This window comes from Lissotriton vulgaris, chromosome 3_1 (assembly GCF_964263255.1).
Source record: "Lissotriton vulgaris chromosome 3_1, aLisVul1.2, whole genome shotgun sequence".
In the NCBI taxonomy this organism is placed as follows: Eukaryota; Metazoa; Chordata; class Amphibia; order Caudata; family Salamandridae; genus Lissotriton; species Lissotriton vulgaris.
The window spans coordinates 190680399-190702357 of NC_141689.1; the positions used below are offsets into that span (position 1 = coordinate 190680399).

The 21959-nt window shown below is 45.2% G+C and overlaps 1 protein-coding gene across 4 annotated transcripts in view; it reads left to right on the top strand.

Annotated features, from left to right (window-relative positions):
• UBAP2 (ubiquitin associated protein 2) overlaps nt 1–21959 on the top strand; it is a 1436418-nt gene that overhangs the window by 207824 nt on the left and 1206635 nt on the right. For all 4 annotated transcript variants that reach the window (XM_086960301.1, XM_086960303.1, XM_086960302.1 and 1 more), the window contains exon 3: nt 11949–12026. In XM_086960301.1, coding sequence (XP_086816427.1) covers nt 11949–12026 — 78 coding nt within the window. The remainder of the gene's footprint in view (nt 1–11948; nt 12027–21959) is intronic.

A 21959-nucleotide genomic window follows, 5' to 3' on the forward strand; every position in this document is an offset into this window, starting at 1 on the left:
AGAGGTAGTTGAGTGCCTTGTGGTGTATGGCCGAGTGTGTCATACAGGCAATTTTCAACTGAATTCTGGCTTCAATAGGCAGCCAGTTCAGGGCTTTTAAGTCAGGGGATATATGTGAGTGTTTTCTTGAGCCAGTGATGAGTCTCGCGGCCGTGTTCAGGGAGGCTCTTAGGGGAGCCGTTGTTGTCAGGGGGAGCCCGCTGAGAGCCACAATTCCGTAGTCTATGCGAGGAATGACTAAGGCTTGTACCACAGTTTGGAAGTCCTTGGGTGGTAGGAAGGGTTTGAGTTTTCTCAGCGTGTTGATTTGGAAGTTGGCTCCTTTAGTTGCTATGCTAATATGCTGCTGCATGTCGAGATTGCAGTCCAGTGTGATGCCAAGGGATTTCGCTGAGTCCACGATGGTGGGTTGGACATTGAGTGCGGTTAAATGATTGAGCCAGGTTTGGGTGATGGCCTTTTTCGCAGGAGGAGAGATCAGAAGGAACTCAGTTTTCAGAGCATTTAGTTTGAGGTGATTGACGGCCAGCCAGGCTTGGGTGTTTCTTAGTGTGGCATTTAACAGATTGATGTCTTCAGGGGATTGAAGCTTGAGGTAGAGCTGGGTGTCATCGGCGTACATATGGAAATGTACCTTAGAAGATTGAAGCAAGGAGGTGAGTGGTTCCATGACGAGGTTGAACAAAGTGGGGGATAGGGAGGAACCTTGCGGAACGCCCAGTGTTACTGGCACAGGCGAGGACAGTGCGTTGTTGATCTTGAACCTCTGTGAACGGTTGTGTAGAAAGGACGTGAACCATTTGAGAACCATCCCGGATATGCCCATTCTGGTATTTAGGAGCTCCAGAAGATTCTCGTGTTTGACCGTATCGAATGCTGAAGAGAGGTCAAGGAGGATGAGGAGGCAAGACTCATTGTGATCAAGGATTTGGAGGGCATCATCTATTATGTGTGTAATGGCGTTTCCGTGCTATGCTTTGCTCTGAATCCGGATTGGTGAGAGTTGAGGAGGTCAAACTGCTCAATGTGTTTTGTCAGTTGGAGTTGTACGCATTTTTCTAACAGTTTTGCTAGAGTGGTGATATTGGTGATAGGACGATAGTTGTTTGGGTCGGCCGGGTCAGCTGTGGGTTTCTTGAGTATAGGCGTGACTTGCCCAATCTTGAGGGAGTCTGGGATGAGCCCTTGTTGCAGGGAACAGTTGATGATTTTAGTCCAGAGTGGGAGAAACAGGGGGGTGAGGACTTTAACAGCATTGGCAGGTAGGGGATCTGTGTGATGATTGGCGGGTTTCAAGGTGACCAGCAGCTTGTGAATTGATTCTTCGGAATAGGTGTCGAAGGACGTCCATGAAGCGTTGTTTTTAGCATGAGTGTTAGTTATGCATATGGAGCCGGCGAATCGACTTACGTCCTTAATGAGATCGCTTCTTATAGTGTCGTTCTTTTGCTTGAAGTAAGCAGAGAAGTCTTCGCAACTTGGGATAGTCTTTGTTAAGTTGTTGGGTTGTGGTGGTTGCGTTTTGGTTTGGGTTTTGACTAACTCGAACAGTTTTTTTGGTCGGTTTTTAGCTTGATCCAGCTGTTGGCTAAAGAATATTGATTTCGAGCGTTTGATTTTTCTGAAGTAGGTGTTTCTCTTACTCTTAAGCGTTCTAAGGTTCAGTGCTGAGGGGTCCGATCTCCACGCGCGCTCAGCTAAGCGCATCACACGTCTGTCTTCATTGAGTCTGCCATCGTACCATGGGTTCGAGTTCTTGGTGGAGACTTTCTTCAATTGCAAGGGTGCGGCTTCATTGATTATTGTAGACATGGAGTCTAAGTAGAGGTTGGTCAATGAGTGCACATCAGTGACGTCCGTCGGGGGAAGAAGGAGACTGCCTGTGTGGGCAGGCAAGGACTTTGGGTTAAGGTTCTTCAGGTCCCTCTTCCAAATCTTGGTTTTGGCAGGTTGCGCCGGGTTAAGTTTGACTTTTTCATTGATGAAGAAGGTGATGATGTGGTGGTCTGACCAGTCGCATGGTTCGATTGTGACTAGTTGGGTAGAGTCTTCTTTGGCGATGATAAGGTCAATGATAGAGCTTTTTTCATGTGTCGGACCATTGCAGATTTGGGTGAGGTCAAGTGCGTCGAGGAACGTCTTAAGGCACTTCACCACAGTGTCTTTCTGGTCATTCCAGTGGAGGTTGAAGTCTCCCAGGTAAATTTGATTAAGCTGTCGACCGGCGTTGGTGGATATCATGTCCATTAGTTGTTGGGTGAAGATGAAGTTATCACCGGGTGGGTGGTAAACAACATGAAGGTGGCACACAGGTTTGCCCTCACTAGAGATCTCAAGGCAGATGAGTTCGCAGGAGGAGAGAGAGGGGGAGGGGCCTTCAGTGACAGCTAGGTTGCTCCTGTAGATGCATGCGATGCCCCCGCTCGTCTTGCCATTCCTATCGAGTCTAATAATGCGATAGTTGGGGGGGACTAGTATGTCCATTATGGGTGTGGATGTTTCAGTTAACCACGTTTCAGTCAGAATGGCTAGATCAATGCCCCTTGATAAGATGAGCTCCGCGACGTCAGAGGAGTGTCTCCGGGCCGATCTGCAGTTGAGCAGGATACACTTTAGTCTAGGGGTGAGGAGAGTGGGGGAATGTTCTAAGGAGAGGGGGATATTTTTGAGATTACAAGGGACAGAACTTCTGTCGTTCAGTGTGGGTGGCCTGAGGGGATTTGTGGGAATCGTGGGTATGGGGAGGTGTGTTGTGGGTGCGTGTTTTGTGGGACCTGGGCCATAGGAGCAGAGTAGATTGTGGAAGTCTCGGCCCGAAAGGGTGTTTAGGGTGCGCCGGGGACGCCCGGAGGCCTTACGATCAGGGATAGAGGGCCAACGCGGGGAGAGCAAGGTGGAACGGTTTGAGGGGCGAGTGGAGTCCTTGTTGGGCGGGGAAGAGTAGGGTAGTGGGTGCCTGGGGTGTGTGAGAAGAAGTTCTTTGATGGTATGGAGCTCTTCCTTGACTTGTAGGAGAGTGGAGATGATCGTGTCCAGTGTTGGATTGGGGATGGAGTTGGAAGTGAGAGTAGTGGGTGAGTGTTTGAGTCGGGTAATGGGGTGGGAACTGGGTCGAATGTGACGTGATGTGCGCGCAATGGAGCAGGGCTCTGCGGTCCGAGTAGGTGGGGTAGCGTTCGAAGGATGAGAGAGTTTGGGAACAGGGGGCGGGGATGAGGACAGGGGGCGGTTGATAGCGTGCGTGATGGCGCTTGTGGTAGGCGGTGTGGGTGAGTTGAGGGATGAATGTAGAGTGGAGGGGGAAGGAGTGACAATAGGGGGGTGGGGGCTAATAATGGGAGGGGATAAAGGATAAGGGGTTATGTTGAGGGAGGTGGTGTGTTCCGTGAGTCTGGCCGATGGGGTGGGGTAGTGGGGAGTGAGAGTGGGGGGGGAGAGAGGGTGAGGGTTGGTCATGTCGCGGGACGCGGGAGGTATGCTTAAGGTGGTGGAGGTGGGTTCTGCGCGACTTGTGTGAGGAGAGGGGTGGGGAATAAGGAGGGTGGGGGTAATGGTGATGTGTGAAGGGGGATGATAATCGTCCGTGCATGAGGGGTGTGGGGAAGTGGGATCGGATGGGTGAACGATTACAGCAGCATCTGCAACGTTCGCCGAGGTTGTGTGGTGGGGGGTGAGGAGGGTGGGGATAACCGGAGTAAGCAAAGGGGGGTGATCTTTGCTAGTGCATGGAGGAATTTGGGGGATATGAACGGGTGGTATGCAATGGGAGGTATGATCAGGAGGGTGACTGATTGCCGCGGATTGGGGAGGGGAGAGCTGTGAGATGTTCCTCAGCTGTGATGGGGTGCGGCTGGTGCATATGGGGGAGAGGTGGATGTCTGTGATTGCGAGGTGTGGGGCAGCTACAATAGGTCGGTGGGTGATTAAGGTGCAGGGGGTAGAGGGGGAGAGATCTATGTCTGAGCTTAAGGAGTGTGGGGTAGCTACAGAAGGTGGGTGGGTTATTAAGGTGCTGGGGGTAGTGGAGGGGTGCGTGCCGTTTTGGAGCTGAGCTATGTTAGCTGGGTTGTGATTGGAGGCTGTGCGTTTGGGAGGACTGGGGGTGCTGTGAGTGGGGGTTCGTGGATTGGAGAGGTGCTGTTTGAAGGTGGGGAACATGTTGTCTAGTAGTTCCAGGTTCCTGTCTGTGGATTGAATTAGGACAATCCCATTATTGTAGATGGTGATGGTGGTTCTGCCTGGGAAGAGTTGAGATGGTGTGATGGAGAGTGTTGAGCCATGGGCGGATTTCCTGGTAGAGGAGACGGTGAGTAAGGTGAAGAACACTTTTCTCCATTGGACTCTTCGTGTGGTGTGGAAGATGATGTCAATATTCATGGATCCATTCACCGATGAGAAATAGGTGTCGACAAAGGGGGTTTCATGGTGGGTCCTAAGGAAGTTATGTTTAAAGCGCTTAGCGGCTTTTTTGTTGGGTAATGGTGGGTAGATGATTTTGTATGTGTGTTTGCCGATGAGATCCATGTTGGGTATAGGTAGGCGTAGAAGGGTGTACAATAATAACAAAAGCAAAAGACAAGTGCAAGCAAAAAATTACATGTAACAATAGTAACAATGGTGAGCAGACTGAGTATATGAGCAGTCGGGGTCAAGAGTGACCTTAGTGACATTAGGGAGCAATCAAAATATATGAGGTATCCATCGGTACGTCCCAAGAGAAAGTGAACTGGGTGCAGGTTACACAAGTGTATGAAATACAAGTAAAAATATAATAGTGATATGCGAGGTAGCATTTACATTAGTGCGCAATCAGAGTACATGAGGTAGCAGTTGTTGCGTCACAAAGAGAAAGTGAATTGGGTGCAGGTTATAGGTGTACAAGATACAAGTAAAAATATATTATAGATAAAACATTGTCTAAACTTTAACAAAAGCAAAAACATTGTCTTCAACACAAGAGGTAGTGGAAATACATTGGTATGAGCCCAAATAAAGAGGTAGCAGCCTGTGTGTTACATGGGAAAGTGAACAGAGCGCCAGCTACAAAAATGCCTAACAGACCGGTAAAGGTATAATACTGCCATAATGTCAAAAAGACAGGTAGAGGTATAATACTGCAGGAGAGAGCAGGCATTATGTTACTAGTGAACATAATACAACTAGAGGTATAGTATTGCCATACAAGAAGGTAGACACTCTATCCAGAAAATGGTGTAAACACATGGGTGTAAACCCCGGCTATCCACCCGAGAGAGAGACTAGGCAAAGATGGCCGCCCCATATGAGGAGAAGAGACAGTAGTCCTCTTTTTGTTATTGTGGCTTTGTGAGCAGGGAGGGCAGTTTCGTTTTCAAGCTAGCCCAGTTCCTGAGTTGCTGTGAGGGAGTCTTATCTTGCAGGGGCCTCGTGGGCATCTGAAGGCACAGGAGGTGATTTATTGCCTTTCTTTTTAGCACCCCGCCATTTTGAACAAAGGGTTTTGCAAAAGTGCAAGCGATGGTCAGGAGAAGTACCTTTTTTGTGTAGCAGCCCGTCAGTAGTGCTCAGTTCTAGATGTATGACCTTTTTTTTTGTGTAGCAGCCCGTCAGTTAGTGGTTTCCTGGTGCATCAAACAGCGTCCCCGAGCCCCTCCACTGCCCTCAAGGCTGTGGGAATCCTCTGATGTGGGGCGGGGGGCAATCGTGCACTGTAGGCACCGGAGACCTGCTCCCAAGGTCCCGGTGGCAGCCGGTGGGGGGGGGGAAAGCAGGGGGCCACACAATCAGAGGAGGAATCACCGCTCTTGCCTGCAGGGCGCTCTGAGCCCTAGTGCCGCAGCCCCTTCCGTCACACCCGACGGCGCTGTGTGTTTCCCTCTGGTCTCGCTGCTCGACTAGGGACTCCACTCCTGTGGTTCCCCGAGCAGAGTCTCCACCCTCCCTCCCTCTCATCTCCAGCCTCTGAGGGTCCGATGTAGCGAGGGACAGGTTCAGCCGAGTAAGCCTCTCAGACAAGCAAGGCTCACCGCGGACCTGCAGCAGGATTCCGGACCCCACCGCCGCGCCCGTGGGGGTGCCTCTAGGCGCGCCCCAGACTGCCAAAGCCTCCAGGCTATTACAGGTCCCGATCTCCGACGCCGCTCTCCATGCAGGGGGTGAGGGGGGGGGGGGGGTCCACAAAGCCTCCAGGCTATTTCAGCAGCAGATCTCCGATGCCGAACTCCATGCCGGGGGTGGGGGGGGAAACCCAGCGTCCTCCGATGTGCTCTCCGGTGCTGCAGAGAGAGCGGGCAGCGCAGGGGGGTGTGGGGGGGCCGTTTAGTCTTGGCCCCACATCTAGCGTCCTTCGCCGTCTTCCCAGTGCTTCAGCATTGCAGGCTCGGTCGAGTGTCCAGCAGATCCGCAGGCTCCAAGCCCCAGTCGAGCCAATAATCATGTAGTTCGGGTTTGATGCTTCTTTTTTGATTCCGTTCCGGTTGCGTTACATTTCGTTCCGTTGGACTGGTGACCTGGTGGGTGCTAACAGGGATGAAGCCCGCGAGGGATCCCAAGCACTGGGAGCTCTTCACAGGAGCTCCTACCAGGCGGCCATCTTGACTTGACTTGCAATGCGGATACAATTTCTGGAACTGCTGAAGGACTGCTTCCCCTGTGAAGGTTCCTAAACTTACCCTTCGAAGGTAAATGTTCTTGAGGACCTTGCTAGTCACCCTAACTAGCTCCTTGCTGGAGTTGGTAACACCAAGTACTTGTAACCGACCGTGTGGACACTTAAAAAGTTTCTAAGTGCCCAATTGGTTGACTTTGCCAAGACTTGTTGCTGCTGAGTGAAATGTTTATTTTGACTTGTAAAATCTATATCCCTGGACTCCTCCAGTAGATTTTTATCATTCTAGTGTCTAAATTCTTTTTAACATGCAGTCAATTTCTATAATTTTGTGTTAGATTTCTTGGGTGTTGTCGATTTCTTAAGTTTAGGTGCGGTTTAAATACTTTATACTTGTTCTTCTGTGTAAGGCTTGCTGCTCTGGGCCATTGCTACTCAGGGTTGAACTTAGGGTCTGCGGATGAAACCTGCTTGACCTAAAGGGGTTAGTAAATGTTTGATACAGTGAGGTTGCACAACCACACCATATAATACACCCAATTTCCGCACACTGATGTTTCAGCCTCTATCCTAGATTTCGGTGAGACTGACTGATGGCCTCCTGTATCCTGTTAGTAAAAGGTGTTTTGACATCTGAGGCTCTGCAGTGGTACCTGAAGTCCCAGTGGGCTAAGAATTAGAGGACTTTCTCCACCATGGTCCAGATCTGAGGGGACTGCAAAAGACCGGCTATGGTGGCTAACAAACAGAGGTTTGGTCAGTGGCCGACTCCTTTCACTTCCCCAACCAGAGCTGGCTGTAGTGATAGATGTATCACTCCTGATCTGGTGCTCCCACCTGGGAGAGGTAGAGATTTTGAGACTTTGGTGTCCAGCAGAATCCAGGCTCCACATCCATCAATTGCCTCTTCGGGCGTTATGATTGTCTTTGAAAGCCTTTCTTCATTAAATCAGGGGGAAGGCTGGTACAGATGTTCACAGACCACTCCACCACCTTGTGGTATTGCAACAAACGACCATATGTGGTTGTGGACCCTATGTCACAATGCTTTGCACGTTTGGATTTAGCTGGAGCATTTAGGCATATCCAAAAGGCCTTTCTGCCAATGCCACTCCAGCCCAGAGTTCTCAAGAAGAGTGCAAGTCATTTTTGTGACTCCGTATTTGGCACTGAGATTCTTGTATCCTGAGCTGTTAAGCATGAGCACTGGTCCTCCAATCATGCTGCCTGTTCTGGAGGATCATCCGTTGCAGGGCAGGGCAGGGCAGGGTTCTGCACCTGAACCTGAAATCACTTCACCTTCATGCATGGAGATCGTATGGCGACAGCTTTTGACCTTTTGCCTGAAGGCTGCAATTTTTTCTTGGCAACCAGGCGCCCTTCCACCATATGGTATACGCCTGCAGTTGGATATAGTTTGTGGCATGGTGTATAGAAAAACACTATTTGCATCCCTGTCCCAGGTTATTTGGTTTATTCTTACATTAGCCCAGCAGGGCTCTGCTTTGAGCACATTAATAGGTTATCTTTCACACATCTCTGCATCTGCAGTTACCAGGTCATCCATCCCTTTTCAAATCACCTTTGTATCTAGCTTTCTCAAAGGTCTCAAAGATATGTTCTCTTCCAGGGTATACTCATTAATAGTCATAAGCACTGAATTATCTCCGCCCATGAGTGGGGACCCGGAACACATAAACAATATACATATATATGTGTAAATATAACCAAAGTACATAGTACTAAGTAATTATACACATATACATGTATAATAACCATAATATGCAGCCTAACATTAACACGTTCTGAAGCATGAAAATATGCTGTATATAAATGCAATAAACCGGCATGAGCCTAAAATGCATTTCATAGCCATGAAAAACCTTTTATTTTCATCAAAGAACCTGTTGTAAACAGTTATTAGCCTAAAAGGGCTGCATATGAAAAAATGTCTGTGTACAGAAAATCAGACTGGCACCCTGCCTTTTAGGCCCCAGAGAATCTCCACACTTTGCCTTTAAGGCCTCCAGGAGAACTCTGTTCCCATCATGCCCCACAGGTGACAGTTAGGTCAGTTCTTTTGTACGGTACAGTAAACTTTAGCAGGAATCTGCACTTAAAACATATCGAAACTTTAAACCTCAATGCTACTGCTCGCCCGGGGAGGAGAACTAGGATTACAGGTAAGTAACTAATCCTTCTCTTCCAGGGGATACTCATTAATAGTCATAAGCACTGAATAGTGTAGCAAGCTCATACCCACCAGAAGCGGGCGAACAGATAAAAGCATAGTCATACGTGAACTATGGTCCTACAAATACTGGTTTGGCAGCATCCAAGAGATCCATTTATAGGTGGATAGTGTCATTTATCTTACTGGCTTATCAGCTAGCCCACTAGACTTTATCAGGTAGACCTAGGGCTCATTCTACGAGGGGAAAAGCTTCTACCACAGCTCTCCTTAGGAATGTGGCTATGTCAGAGATATGTAAAGCAGCTACTTGGCGTTCAGTGCATACGTTTACACGCCATTACTGTTTGGATTCTGATGCGCAGACTGATGCACAAGTGGGACAAGCATCACTCAGAAATTTGTTTGCTAATACTAATTAAACACTGTGATTTTAAAGTATGACTATGCTTTTATCTGTTCGCCCGCTTCTGGTGGGTATGAGCTTGCTACTCTATTCAGTGCTTATGACTATTAAGGATTATCCCCTGGAAGAGAAGGATTAGTTACTTACCTGTAATCCTAGTTCTCTTCCAGGGGTATACTCATTAAAGTCATAAGCACCCTCCCGCCTCCCCGGGCGAGCAGTAGCATTGAGGTTTAAAGTTTCAATATGTTTTAAGTGCAGATTCCTGCTAAAGTTTACTGTACCGTACAAAAGAACTGACCTAACTGTCACCTGAGGGGCATGATGGGAACAGAGTTCTCCTGGAGGCCTTAAAGGCAAAGTGTGCAGATTCTCTGGGGCCTTAAAGGCAGGGTGCCAGTCTGATTTTCTGTACACAGACATTTTTTCATAAACAGCCCTTTTAGGCTAATAACTGTTTAAAACAGGTTCTTTGATGAAAATAAAAGGTTTTTCATGGCTATGAAATGCATTTTAGGCTCATGCCTGTTTATTGCATTTATATACAGCATATTTCCATGCTTCAGAACGTGTAAGGTTTGGTTTGATTAGCCTATGTGTTAATGTTAGGCTGCATATTATGGTTATTATACATGTATATGTGTATAATTACTTAGTACTATGTACTTTTGGTTATGTTTACACATATATATGTATATTGTTTGTGTTCCGGGTCCCCGCTCATGGGCGGAGATAATTCAGTGCTTATGACTTTAATGAGTATACTCCTGGAAGAGAACTAGGATTACAGGTAAGTAACTAATCCTTACCACCAGCACCTTCCATTATAGCACAGTGGGACCTCAACCTAGTAATCACAATTTTGATGTGGGCTCCCTTTGAGCCACTACATGACTGCCAGATCAGGCTTTCTCCCATAAAAAGTTTCCTCGAGGGGATAACATCTGCCCGGAGGGTCAGTGAGTTGCAGGCATGGTCAACACATCCTCCATACCTCAACATTTACCCAGACAAACTGGTGTTTTCCGGACTAGAGATTAATTTCTACCGAATGTGGTAACTCCCTTTCACATAGGCCAATCACTCTAACATTTTATGCTCTGCCTCACCCCTCTAAAGAAGAGAAATGACCATCAGCTGGACCCAAAAATAATGTTCACATTCAACTTTGACCACACAAAACAGTTTCGTTTGAAAGAGTGACTTTTCTTGGGGTACATCAGAGTAAAGGAAGGAAAGGTGGTGCACAAATAGACCATCTCACGATGGATATTGCTCTGCATCAAGGTCTGCTATGCACTGGCCGAACAGTAACCTGCTGAACGCTTGCAGGCGTATTCTACCAGAACCAAGGCTACTACCACTGCATTTACTCGTGAGTTCCTTCCCTGGATATCTGTTGTGTAACGTGGACGTCCCTGCACATGTTTACGAGGCACTACTGCTTGGATAGTCAGTTCCTGAGTAGCCGTCAGTTTGCCAAATTGGCCCTACAGCTCTTTTTGATCTAATCTGTGTTGCAGCACCACCTCAGGGTAGGTATTGCTTGGGTATCTATTCTAAGGTAAGGAATCTTCATTCAGAAGTCTCGATCAGGTGAACAGGTTACTTAAATATGTGGATGCCTTATCTGGTCGAGACTCGGTCTAGCTGCAGATTCCTTACGACCCACCCATACTCCCTGCTCTGTGAGCAGATATCAGAGTTAAGGGCGGTTGCTCTTTTACTGGCTTAACTCATCAGTTGTCCATGTTCTTCGTGGCTCACTGCTTCTGGCATGGAAAGTTGCAAAAAGAAACTGATGTCCGCTAGCTGGGGTGGCGCCTTTATAGGCACCACTTGCGTTACTTCCGGCGTGACAGACAACGCAGAAAGTGTCTGGGGTACTGCTCACCAAAAATGTCCGGATCCATTCTGACCCATGGGCAATATTCTAAGGTATGGAATCTGAAGCTAGATTGACTATCAGAAAAGGAGTAAATGAAAGGAGGTAACTTGTTTTTCCCATTGGTATGGCCTCATTTTGCTATCATTAGGAACCCACTTAACAGGCCAGGAAAATGATGCTGCAATGTTGTTTTCTAATGACTCACTATTTAGAGGGCTATACATTTGAGAATATTCGGCTTGAATAGGTTATGAAGAGTGAGCAGCTTTACATGAACTATGTTAAATGCACACTTTTTAAATATTTGTGAAAGGAAAGAAATGTTCTGGGCTCCTCACGCAGATCAGGAATTACTCTGTTTAGTACTTTAGTTAAGATTATTAGGATGTTGATTGAGCACTACAAATAACCATTTCTTCTTTGGACACATCCCAAACTTAGTGGATAACCTGATCTTAAAAATCTTGTCTTTTGTAGCTTGTCTTGTATTTCTTCCGTTTTCCAGATTTACGTTTGGTATACATCTTGATCTTAACTAATTGAATTGGTGGCATCTGGGGCACCAGGGTGACCGTTTTAGCTGTAAGGGGTACATGAATGTGAAAGAGTAAGAGCGTCCTACAGTTTGTAAGTCATTTGCTCATCTTGTATGCTGCAATGATTGCTCAAATCTGGTGGCCTGTGATAGGAAAAGATCAGTTGTGTACTCTAAAAAGGCTATTTGATCTGAGGCATGTTGTCATAAGGTTGCTATCTTATGTTTTTCAAAATATATGCTAAGCAAAATTGTTCATTGTCAACAGTTAGGTTACTGCTTTCATTTGTGATCCCCATCCCAAGTCTCAATTTACGTATTCTGACTTAAATTATCTTTCAGGCAACTGCTGAACAGATTCGCCTCGCTCAAATGATTTATGATAAAAATGATGCAGACTTTGAGGACAAAGTTAACCAGGTAAGTTGCAGCAATTAAGATTGTCGAACATCTAAGCAAGGTTTAAGTGTATTTGACTGCTGTTAATAAAACGCCTTTTTAGGTTTCGGGTGCAGCTTTTGCTGACTTTTGGAAACCTTTTGTTTGTAAATAAAGCGTACTGTGAGTGGGCTTTGGGTAAACAGTTGACCATGATTAGGTATTTGTGTTGTCTGTCTGCTCTTGATTCGATGGCTTCTCTCTATTCTTTGTCCGGCCCATGTGCATTTCAGTCCGTGATATGATTGGATAAATTCTATCCTTCCACTGCTCAATTGAACAGATCCTTTTTCTTTTCCATGCAAACAAGTATTGGCTAATTTATAGCTAGGCCTTTTCCTTCTGAAACTTATTGGCTTTGTTTATTGATTTATGTCAGTGTACTGGTTAGCAACTCACTATTAAATGGAGCTTGTGACATGAAGATTTCAGGAGACATTACCCTTCTAAATCGTTTTCACATCATTTGCTATCAGAGCCTTTCAACCATAGTTCTCAAACCAATGCATTACGTGTAAAATTTGAAAGCTCCTCATCTACTCCTTCATTTCAACTGCTGTTCTTTCACTTTATGCTGTGTTCATGTGCTGCATCATTATGTGCTGCATCATTAAGCATGTTCTTCCTACTGGATTAATCCATCTCCAGTCTTTCTTTTATACATGTGGAAACAGCAATGTGATGGTACAGCTTTTATGTAATCGTTCAAAATGCATCAGCCTAAAGTACCAGAACAGTAGCAAGTCCTTGTTTGTATTCTGCCTTGTTAATGTAAATCTAAATTTATCTATGGAACTTAATTTTTTCTTGTATTTTTTTAGTCTCGATGTTCTAATTTTATTTACTTGAATATAAAACTCTGTAATTATTGACTACCCCTTCTTCGCGCTGTGTGCCAATGGGGAGACTAGCAGCAGCAGGGGCAGGACTTCAAGCCCCAGAGAGACCAGTGCCGTGAGTGAACCGGCAGCCCCTCCCAGCTTCACCTGTGGAGTATTTTTTACTGCTTGCGCCTCCCGGTTCGCGGGAGACGCTTCACGCTGTGTGCCAGTGGGGAGACTAGCAGCAGCTGGTGCAGGACTTCAAGCCCCAGAGACCAGCGCCGCGAGTGAACCGGCAGCCCCTCCCAGCTTCACCTGTGGGGCATTTAATTGCTTGCGGGCTCCCGCATAGCGGGATGCGTGCGGGCGTGTGCCGGGCTAAGCCTGGGCAAAGAGTGGGCAGTCTGTGGCAGAACGAGGCTGGGCTGGGCCACAGACTTTGGTCGTTGACGCGGCCCCCTATTCTTCATACCGTGAGACTCTGTAATGTAATTTGTTTATGTATATCCTTCTGGGTCTCTTTTAAAGTTCCGTGCCATTAGGAAGTGGCATACTTTTTTAACGTGTGAAATTCATGGTAGCTTTCGGTTCTTAATTTTCGTATTGGTTTGGTTTTATTTAGACTATTAGTCATGTCTAAACAAAAGGCTGCGAAAACTCCACCAGTGCTGTCCACCGTGGACAATTACTTAGTCAAGGTTGTCAACAAAATTAACAATGAAAGGAGATTATCGCTAAGATTAAGTAGTCCCCTACCCTGCTCGCTCCCCCTGTTTCACCATCGTTGGATGATAGCTGTAACCCTCACAACTTGGATATATCGGACAAGGAAATGCCTGAGCAGTCAACGTCCACCCAAGTTGTGCTAGACGACTCAATTGATACCATGGTACAGCGCTCTCCGACCCCTGTTCCTAGAGTGGTTAGAGCGTGCAGGAAAGCTCAATCTAAACGTGGGGGAACCCGTACATATAGCAGAGGATGAGGATACCATGGCACTGTAAAATTGGATACTTAGCAACTTAATCTCCTAGTTAGTATCCTTGATTCCAAGATAAAGGGCATTATTAAACCCCTAGTGGCCAAACTTGATACGAATCAGGTGAGCAGTTCAATTGCCCATACTGAGGGTAGTTGTGTTAGCCAAGATGCCCTCACTGCCGGGGGGTCGCGTGTTAGCGAGACTGTTATACAGAACCCTCCCCCAACAGTTCCCCAAGATAAACAGGCTGTAACACCAGTTGAGAGTAAGGGGGGGTGGACTGAAGTAAAGAGAATACGTTTTATTGACCTCCTCCCTGATTGTGCACCGTATGTGGTGGTTTTAACTAATGTACCGCCCACTGAGACCAACATGAGCCACCAGGAATCACATGAATCTTTAAAAAACAAAACGGTCTCTTGGTTGCATAGACAATGTGGTTTTCAAACTGCATTTTCTGATCAAGTATTAACTACCAGAAGGGTTAATTGGATAGGGAATTCTAGGTAGAGTTGTAGGGGTGACTGTGTCATTGTAAATTTCAAACATCCACAACATGCCGCCACCGTACTGCTTAGAGCGGCCTCTTTACCAACCTCTGACAATGTGTGTGCCCGCTCACTTGGCTTCTTTTACAGCCACCTTAACACTATCCCATATGATAGTAAAAGAAGCAGACTGTATCCATTCATTCACAGGTCATTTCTTAATATTACTATGCAAAACCGATTTCAGGCTTTAAATTCTCTGGATGCTAATGACTGACTTGAACAGGACAGTCAGCCCCAACCCCATGTGACCTCTCGTTTCCATACGGATGATATAGATGAAAATAATGTGGTACTCTTGCCAAAATTCACACCTGAGTTAAACTTGGTGGAAGATTTAAATGTGACCATGGAGTGTGGGGGCTCAAGTAATGGAAACAAGAATGAGGGTGAGGGCCTAAATAGTTGTATGATGTTGGATAGCGCTGGAACAAGGGGTAAAGGGATTACGATTGTTAGTTGGAATGTGGCAGGATTAAAATCCAAGGGGAATGTCTTAGAATGTCGTACGTATTAATAAGGTTTGGCCAACCTGTGTTTTCAGGAAACATGGTACAGGGAATAGGTTAGTTATGAGGGATTTGTGACCTATAACTTACCGGCGCAGGGTGAGGGACCGGGAAGAGCCAAAGGTGGTCTACTGATACTAATATCCATTCTTCGCCCAATTATAGTAAAAAAGTATATAACTGTGGGAGATCATGTGCAGATACTTTGGCTCATCGAGGATAAAGGTTGTAATATCTTATTGATTAATTATTACAATAATATCTTTGACAACAGCAGGGCGAAAGTAGTAACAGACCTGGCAAGTGCCATTGAAAATGTATGTTTAGAAGTGAATATTGCATTTGATTTTATTTGGGTAGGGGATTTTAACATTACTTTATGCGAATTGTCATCACTAAAGGTCTGTGGGGTCACAAATAATGCCGGATGGGATGACCTGCATTTCGGACATAACAGCTATGGGGAAGCGTTACATAAACTCATGACTTGCTATGACCTGGAAATTTTGGATTATATCAAAGACGTAAATGGTCTATCCATCCCTACTTTTAAAAATTGGCATACTAGTTCAGTTATTGAACATGTGATTGTTTCTTCTAGTATTATTTATTGCTGTGCTCCCCCTAGAATTGATGTAACTTCATTAAGTGACCACAATTGTATAATCCTAGACACTACTTTTTGGGCTGGTAGTTCAGTTAAAGTAGGGACTACAATCACTATCGTAGAACCTCACTGGCCCAATGGTGTTAGACTAAGATGGGTAAGAGACAAGGCCCATGAACTGATCAGTTCTATTGTCAAGGAGAACCTGGTGGACATAGTCTTCATCCTCGAAAATAAAGCTGATCACAAGAAGGTTTTATTCTCTTTTAATGGTATTAATAACTCTATTGATGCCAGGTTCACCAGACGTAGCAGCGGACAGCGTAGAAACGGACCGAGTTGGTTCGATCATCTCTGTACTTCTCCATTAACTGACCTAAAACAGGCGCTAGCAAAAAAAGCCCAGGGACACTAATTTAATTATTAAATTAAGATTGGAATATAAATGTGCACTAAAACATAGGAAGAGTGAGTAACAGCAGCAGGCCTGGGACTCCCTCAATCAAGCAGCAGAGTTATCGAATAGTACTTTGTTTTGGGCCACGGTTAACTCTACTTTTCTTAAAGATAAGACTCCCGAGTTAACCTCTAATGTACCGAGTGATGGATGGATCGTTAATTTCTCTAATATCTTTGATTCTAATAGAATTGTAGAAACTGATCCTAATAGGTGTGCTGTCTTGCCGTTGGATATTTCGGTAAGCGAGGTAGAATGTGGCATACGTGCAAGTAAAGGAGGGAAAGCCCAGGGCCCGGATGGGGTGTCTATTGATGTATATAAAGCAGCACCTGAGATGTGGGGACCTCTTTTGGCCACTGTTTTTAATGCAGCTGTGTGTACTGAGGCCTCTGCAACCTTGGGAAAATCTAACATAGTGCCGATTTTATAAAAAGGGAAGTAGGTCTGATGCTAAAAACTATTGCCCCATTTCCCTTCTCGACTCCTCAGTTAAGATCATGAGTAGAGTCATGCTTGTTAGATTGGAGGAATGGGTCGAGCAGGAGGGCATTCTGGCCGATAGCCAGTATGGATATAGGAAGGGCCGGGGTACACTCGATCAGTGCATCAATCTTGATTTATTGATCGGGAAATATACTGAAGCTAAACCTGGCTCACTCTACCTCTGTTTTGCAGACCTAAGTAGTGCTTTTGACATGGTAGACCATTCTATTTTATGGCCAACTTTGTTGCAGTTAGGAGCACCCGTTGGCATAATCTTCTTTCTCGCCAGGTTGTATGAGAAATTGCAAACATGTATGCGCTTTGGATCCAGAGGAGAATGCATCCAAAATTTAGCGTTAAAAGAGGGATCAGACAGGGCTGCGTTCTGGCCCCCCTCCTTTTTATATTATTTATTAATGGAATTGATGCTATTCTAAAAAAGGTTAATGCAGACGCCCCCCTGATTAAAGCTGACCCGGTGCCGGTATTATTGTACGCCGATGACGCTGTTTTGCTTTCCAGAACCCCTGTGGGATTACAGCTATTGATTGACAGTTTTTCCTCCTTTATCAAGGATAGAAAATTAGTCATTATTAAAGGGAAAACACACACAATGACCTGTGGGGCCAAAAGCAATTTTTTAAATGCCTTTGTTATTGACAGTGAAAAGGTGCATCAGGTTGACAAATTTTGTTACCTCGGTATAACCTTCTCCAAAGACAGGAAATTGACTAACGAATTTAATAATATCCGGAATAAAATGGCAAAAAATGCCCATGGAGTTTTTAGATTTGCTGCAAAGGTTGGGGACCGACGCCCCAGGAAATATGCTTAAGATTTATCAGGCAAGATGTGTTACCATAGCATTGTATGGGGCGGGTGTATGGGGACCACAGATGCGTCCATAATCTGCAGCTGGAGGAAAATTCTTTCCTAAAAAAGCTCCTGTCTTTACTGACCTCCGCCCCAACCGAACTAATCCATCGAGAATTAGACATAAATTATTTAATCGATCTGTTATTCCTTTAGGCCACTTATGATCTGGCGCTCTATTTGGCTGAAGGACGAGAAGTCTTTTAGCAGATCCATAATCGAGGATTGCCTATTGGATAAATATCTAAAGATACCCTGGGTAAAATATGTTGGTTGTTTCTCAGATATATTTGATTTGAATATTTTATCTGAACCAAGTGCAGCATCTAGGATATCTAAAGCTGAGTTGAAAAGCGAATTCATGGCATTTAGGGAGAGGAATCGGGCGTTAGCCTTCGGATCTTTATCCACTGTCATGTTTTATAACAGATATAGTTTTGTAGAAGGATTCCCTCTTTATCTAACCATGGTGACTAAGCCTTCACATAAGTTTGTGCTTACTAGACTAAGGTTTGGTATGGCACATTATCTAGTGGCCCATCCGAATATTGAAAAACACCCGATTGGGCCATGCATGTGTGGTGGCGTTTCTGTTCAGAGCACTTTGCACTTTTTGCTGTTTTGTAAACTGTACATGAACCTTCGTATTACCTTTCTGAAACCTATGTTTGAAAAAATATGGTGTACGTACAGTTAAACAGGCTATGAATTTAATTTTTAACCAGCAATCTGTAGATGTTTGTTTTTATACTGCAACCTTTTTAAATTACTGCATTAATTCCAGGAAAAGTATGTGCTTTTAATCAATTATGTCTGTTAAATTCACTTGTATAATTTCTCTATGAATGGTTTTATCTGTTATTTTCTATGTTTTCCTGTGTGCTTTATGGTCATTTTATATGTACCGAATAAAGCTTCATGAATTGAATTGACTACCCCTTCTTCATTATGGGTTGCAAGGCAGAAGGTTTGAAAAAAAGCTAATTTGAAAGACGTTATCAATGGAAGTGTTTTGTAGAATGAACAGGCGCATACATTCCTCTTTCGCCACCTGCTCCAACCTCGATCATTAATCCCAGTCCATGTTTTATGCAGTTACTGACTTCGCCTGATCTTTGACCTTTTTTGGTGCATTTTCCTCATTGTGTTCCTTCGGTTTCCACCTGGAAAATACTTTACTTGTGTTATGTCTCTTAGGATGAGTCCTCGGTATTATCTGAAGCGGTCAATCTGCTGTATGTTTCTGGGCATCCCTGTTATTATTGACTGTCATAAGATTGACAGTACTGCAAGCTCACTGTCAATGCGTAGTGAGTTGTGTTTTTGTCCGAGCCAGGTCTCTGTCGGTCGGGCTCACAAAGTATACCTGGAATCATTGTTACATGCCCTCTGTCCTTATCCCATCCACATGAGACCCCCCCGCCTCATTTGGCTGCTATATACCTTGGCCTTAGGATCAGGTCAACAATGACCTTAAAAATGTATTTACAAAATTTCTGCCAATCATTTATTAAACCTTCAAGACTATTTTACATTCAGTGTGAACTGCAGGACCGGTACTCCATGAGTTGTAATAAGTGCAAGGCAGTACAAAAAAAAAAACTTTTACTGCAAGGGTCATTTTGAATCTTGCTGCATGGTCATCCATGCAGTACACCAGCCAACTTTACATTTGGGGGATTGGCTGAATGTTTCTTGTGATGACAGGTGTAATAATGAATTGACGCATTGCGAATTTAGTGGGATTGTGAAGCATCTTTGTTTTCCATTGGTAGCAAATTGAAGGCCCCTTTCACTATTTTCCTGAATTTAATTTCAAGAGCACATAAGGAATTGTTGAGCTATCCATTTCATGTGCAGCCAATTGTCGTGAAATGCCACTTTGCAAGCACATTAATAACATTTCTTGTTACAAAAATACACCCACAGAATTCTGTGGAGTTTCTTGCAGCATAGACCACAAGGGAGAGTCTGCTGTAGGTCAGAGGTCACTGTATCAAGGATTTTAATTTTCATCAAGAAATTGCGTATCTGACAGAGGCTTCTAGCTTCCGCTACTTTACCTTAGAATTTTCCCCAGGTGTCAGACTGATTCGGATGTTTTTTAGCAGTACCCCTGCACAACAGAAGGTGGCATAGTCGTCCGTGCCTGAAATAAGGTTTGCAGCATCCGTGTAGCTCTGGTGCTCTGATGTCAGTTCTTTTTTGTCAGTGCCTGATGGCACTGGTCCAGTTCTTTGGCTGGCTTTTTTTCTCCACTTTTGTGGACACTTTTTGAGAGTATTCTCTCCTTATGTGACAGGATGTCTCCTAAGAACCCTGCTGGTTTCAAACCATGTGGTTTGTCACAAGCCGATGTCTGTGACAGACCCTCCCTTAATGTGTTTATGATGCTTGGAGAGGGACCACAACTCCAAGACCTGCGAAGGACTGCTGTACCATGCGCCCAAAAGGCACTGACGCAGCGATCCCGCAACCTCCTTGCCGCCCTAGGACTCAGCTACTCGCAAGATTCACAGTGAAAAATGACCCTTTTTTTGCAAAGTGCCTAGCTGTACTTTTTGAACACTAGCTCTGCCGGCACCTAGGGAAACCTGTCAAACCTATACATTTTTGCAAACTATACACCCAGGGGAATACAGGATAGCCAAAATCAAGTGCAAATCCACAAATTTCCACTCACCCTGCGTTCACCAAAGTCTTCTGAGAAAAATGGTACCTCAATTGCGTGGGTGGGTCAAGGACCCGCAACAGGCAAGGGCCAAAACCTATTGAGACGACATCAAAATTACCTATGACAAACCAACCTGGTTTTCCAAGGGAGGTCCCATGAGTTTTTGGCCCTGGGCTCGGCGACCATCTAGGGAAACCTACCAAACCCACACATTTCTGGAAACTAGACACCCGGTGGAGTCCAGAGAGGTTTGGCTTGCGTGGGTCCCCGTTTTCCTACCCACAATCTGGGAAATGTCCCAGTGTAAGAACAAAAAGTAAGAAAAAGTAACAATAACCGTACTTACCTGCTAAGTGAATTTCCTCCTATATGATAACATTGGTGAAAAAGTTACTAAGTGTCAAACTTTTGAAATGCAATAATAATCTTTAAAAAATTGTACCTTTAACCAAAACGCATTTACTTACATGTTTTCAGGAAATGTCCCAGGGCTGAATCTAAGATCCAGTCCTGTGTTAGCAAAAGTAATCTGAAAAGTAATTAACGTCTTTTTCTTAACCTCTTCCATGCTTGTGACTGAATCATTCCGTCATTAGTCACGGTTGGGCTGTGCTGATGACGGAATGGTTCCATCATGACCACGCCCGCGATTGGAATGTCCAGCACAGGGCTGGAATTCCTGCCGCATGGAAGCGGTTAAAAAGCCCATTCAATTGAATGGCCTATACCTGCAATGTGATGCAAATTGCTTATTTAAAACTGTAAACAAAACCAGTACAAGTTACACTGCTATTTTGAACTGTGTTCATACACGTAATACACTACTGAAAAGTATTTTTATGCTTACCTGCACCCGGCTTGCTTGGTTCTAGTAATAAAACAGTATATTTTTTTATACAAAACAATTGGCCTGTGTGGTAAGGTGGCCTGATATGCAGTGGTCACTATTCTAGTGCCCACTATGTATCAGTCCAGCAACCCTTATTGATGATTGGTTGTAAGTCAACCTTATAGACCAGCTATCCTAGTAGCATGGATACGAGCAGTCTAAGGCTAAAGACTCGAGAGGGCGTGTTAAGCCAGCCGTTTACCACACATATACCCCTTGAACACCAAGTGAAAGGACACCACACAAGTGTTATGAAAATAAACAGTTATTTATTAAAGATCACAACAGCCCTGTACTCTTTATGAGGACAGGGTACTAAGCACAAACCAAAACTCTTACAAAAATACTTAAGTTAGCACAGTATATACAAATGCCCGAGGGGCACGGAAAACCATATACTCTGAAAGTGGAATGTGAAATTCCTAGCAGGTAAGTACAGTACTAATAGCTTTTGGAATCGCTAGGACTTGACTAGGGAATCGTTAGATTACGACTAGGAGGCCTAGGGGACTCGGGTGCAGTGTGTGCACTCTCACGCGAGATGCGGACAAAAGTCTATGGTAGCTAGGAAATAGAAAGTTAGTGTTCTCGGGCGAACCCGACCTGGTAGGGAGAAAACGAAGATAGATTCTGACCCTTGGATAGTGAGGCTATGCTGGGGCACCGAAATGCCGAAGTTACCTAGCCCAGGGGCTGCAGCTGCATAGGTCTGAAAAGACGTCGGGAATCCTCGTAGACGGACCAGGAGCCGGAAGAAAAGATGCTGGCCGGTGACCAGTGAAGAAAGTTCAGTTGGATCCAAGCCTGGATCTCGAAGATAGATGACACCTGAAAGCAGAGGGGACCAAGTTCGAGACTACTAGCCAGTAGTCAGTGGGCACCAGGAGGGCACCGGATGGTAGCCACCTCGACAAGGTGAGTGGGTGACGCTGTAGCTCGAAGATCTCATGGACCAGGCGGCGTTGTCGGCGACCAGGATGGAGGATCGAGCTGTCCCACGAAGATAGAAGCTGTCGGCGTCGCTGGACCCAGGATTGGGCAACAAAGCCTTGGCAAATTCAAGCCCACG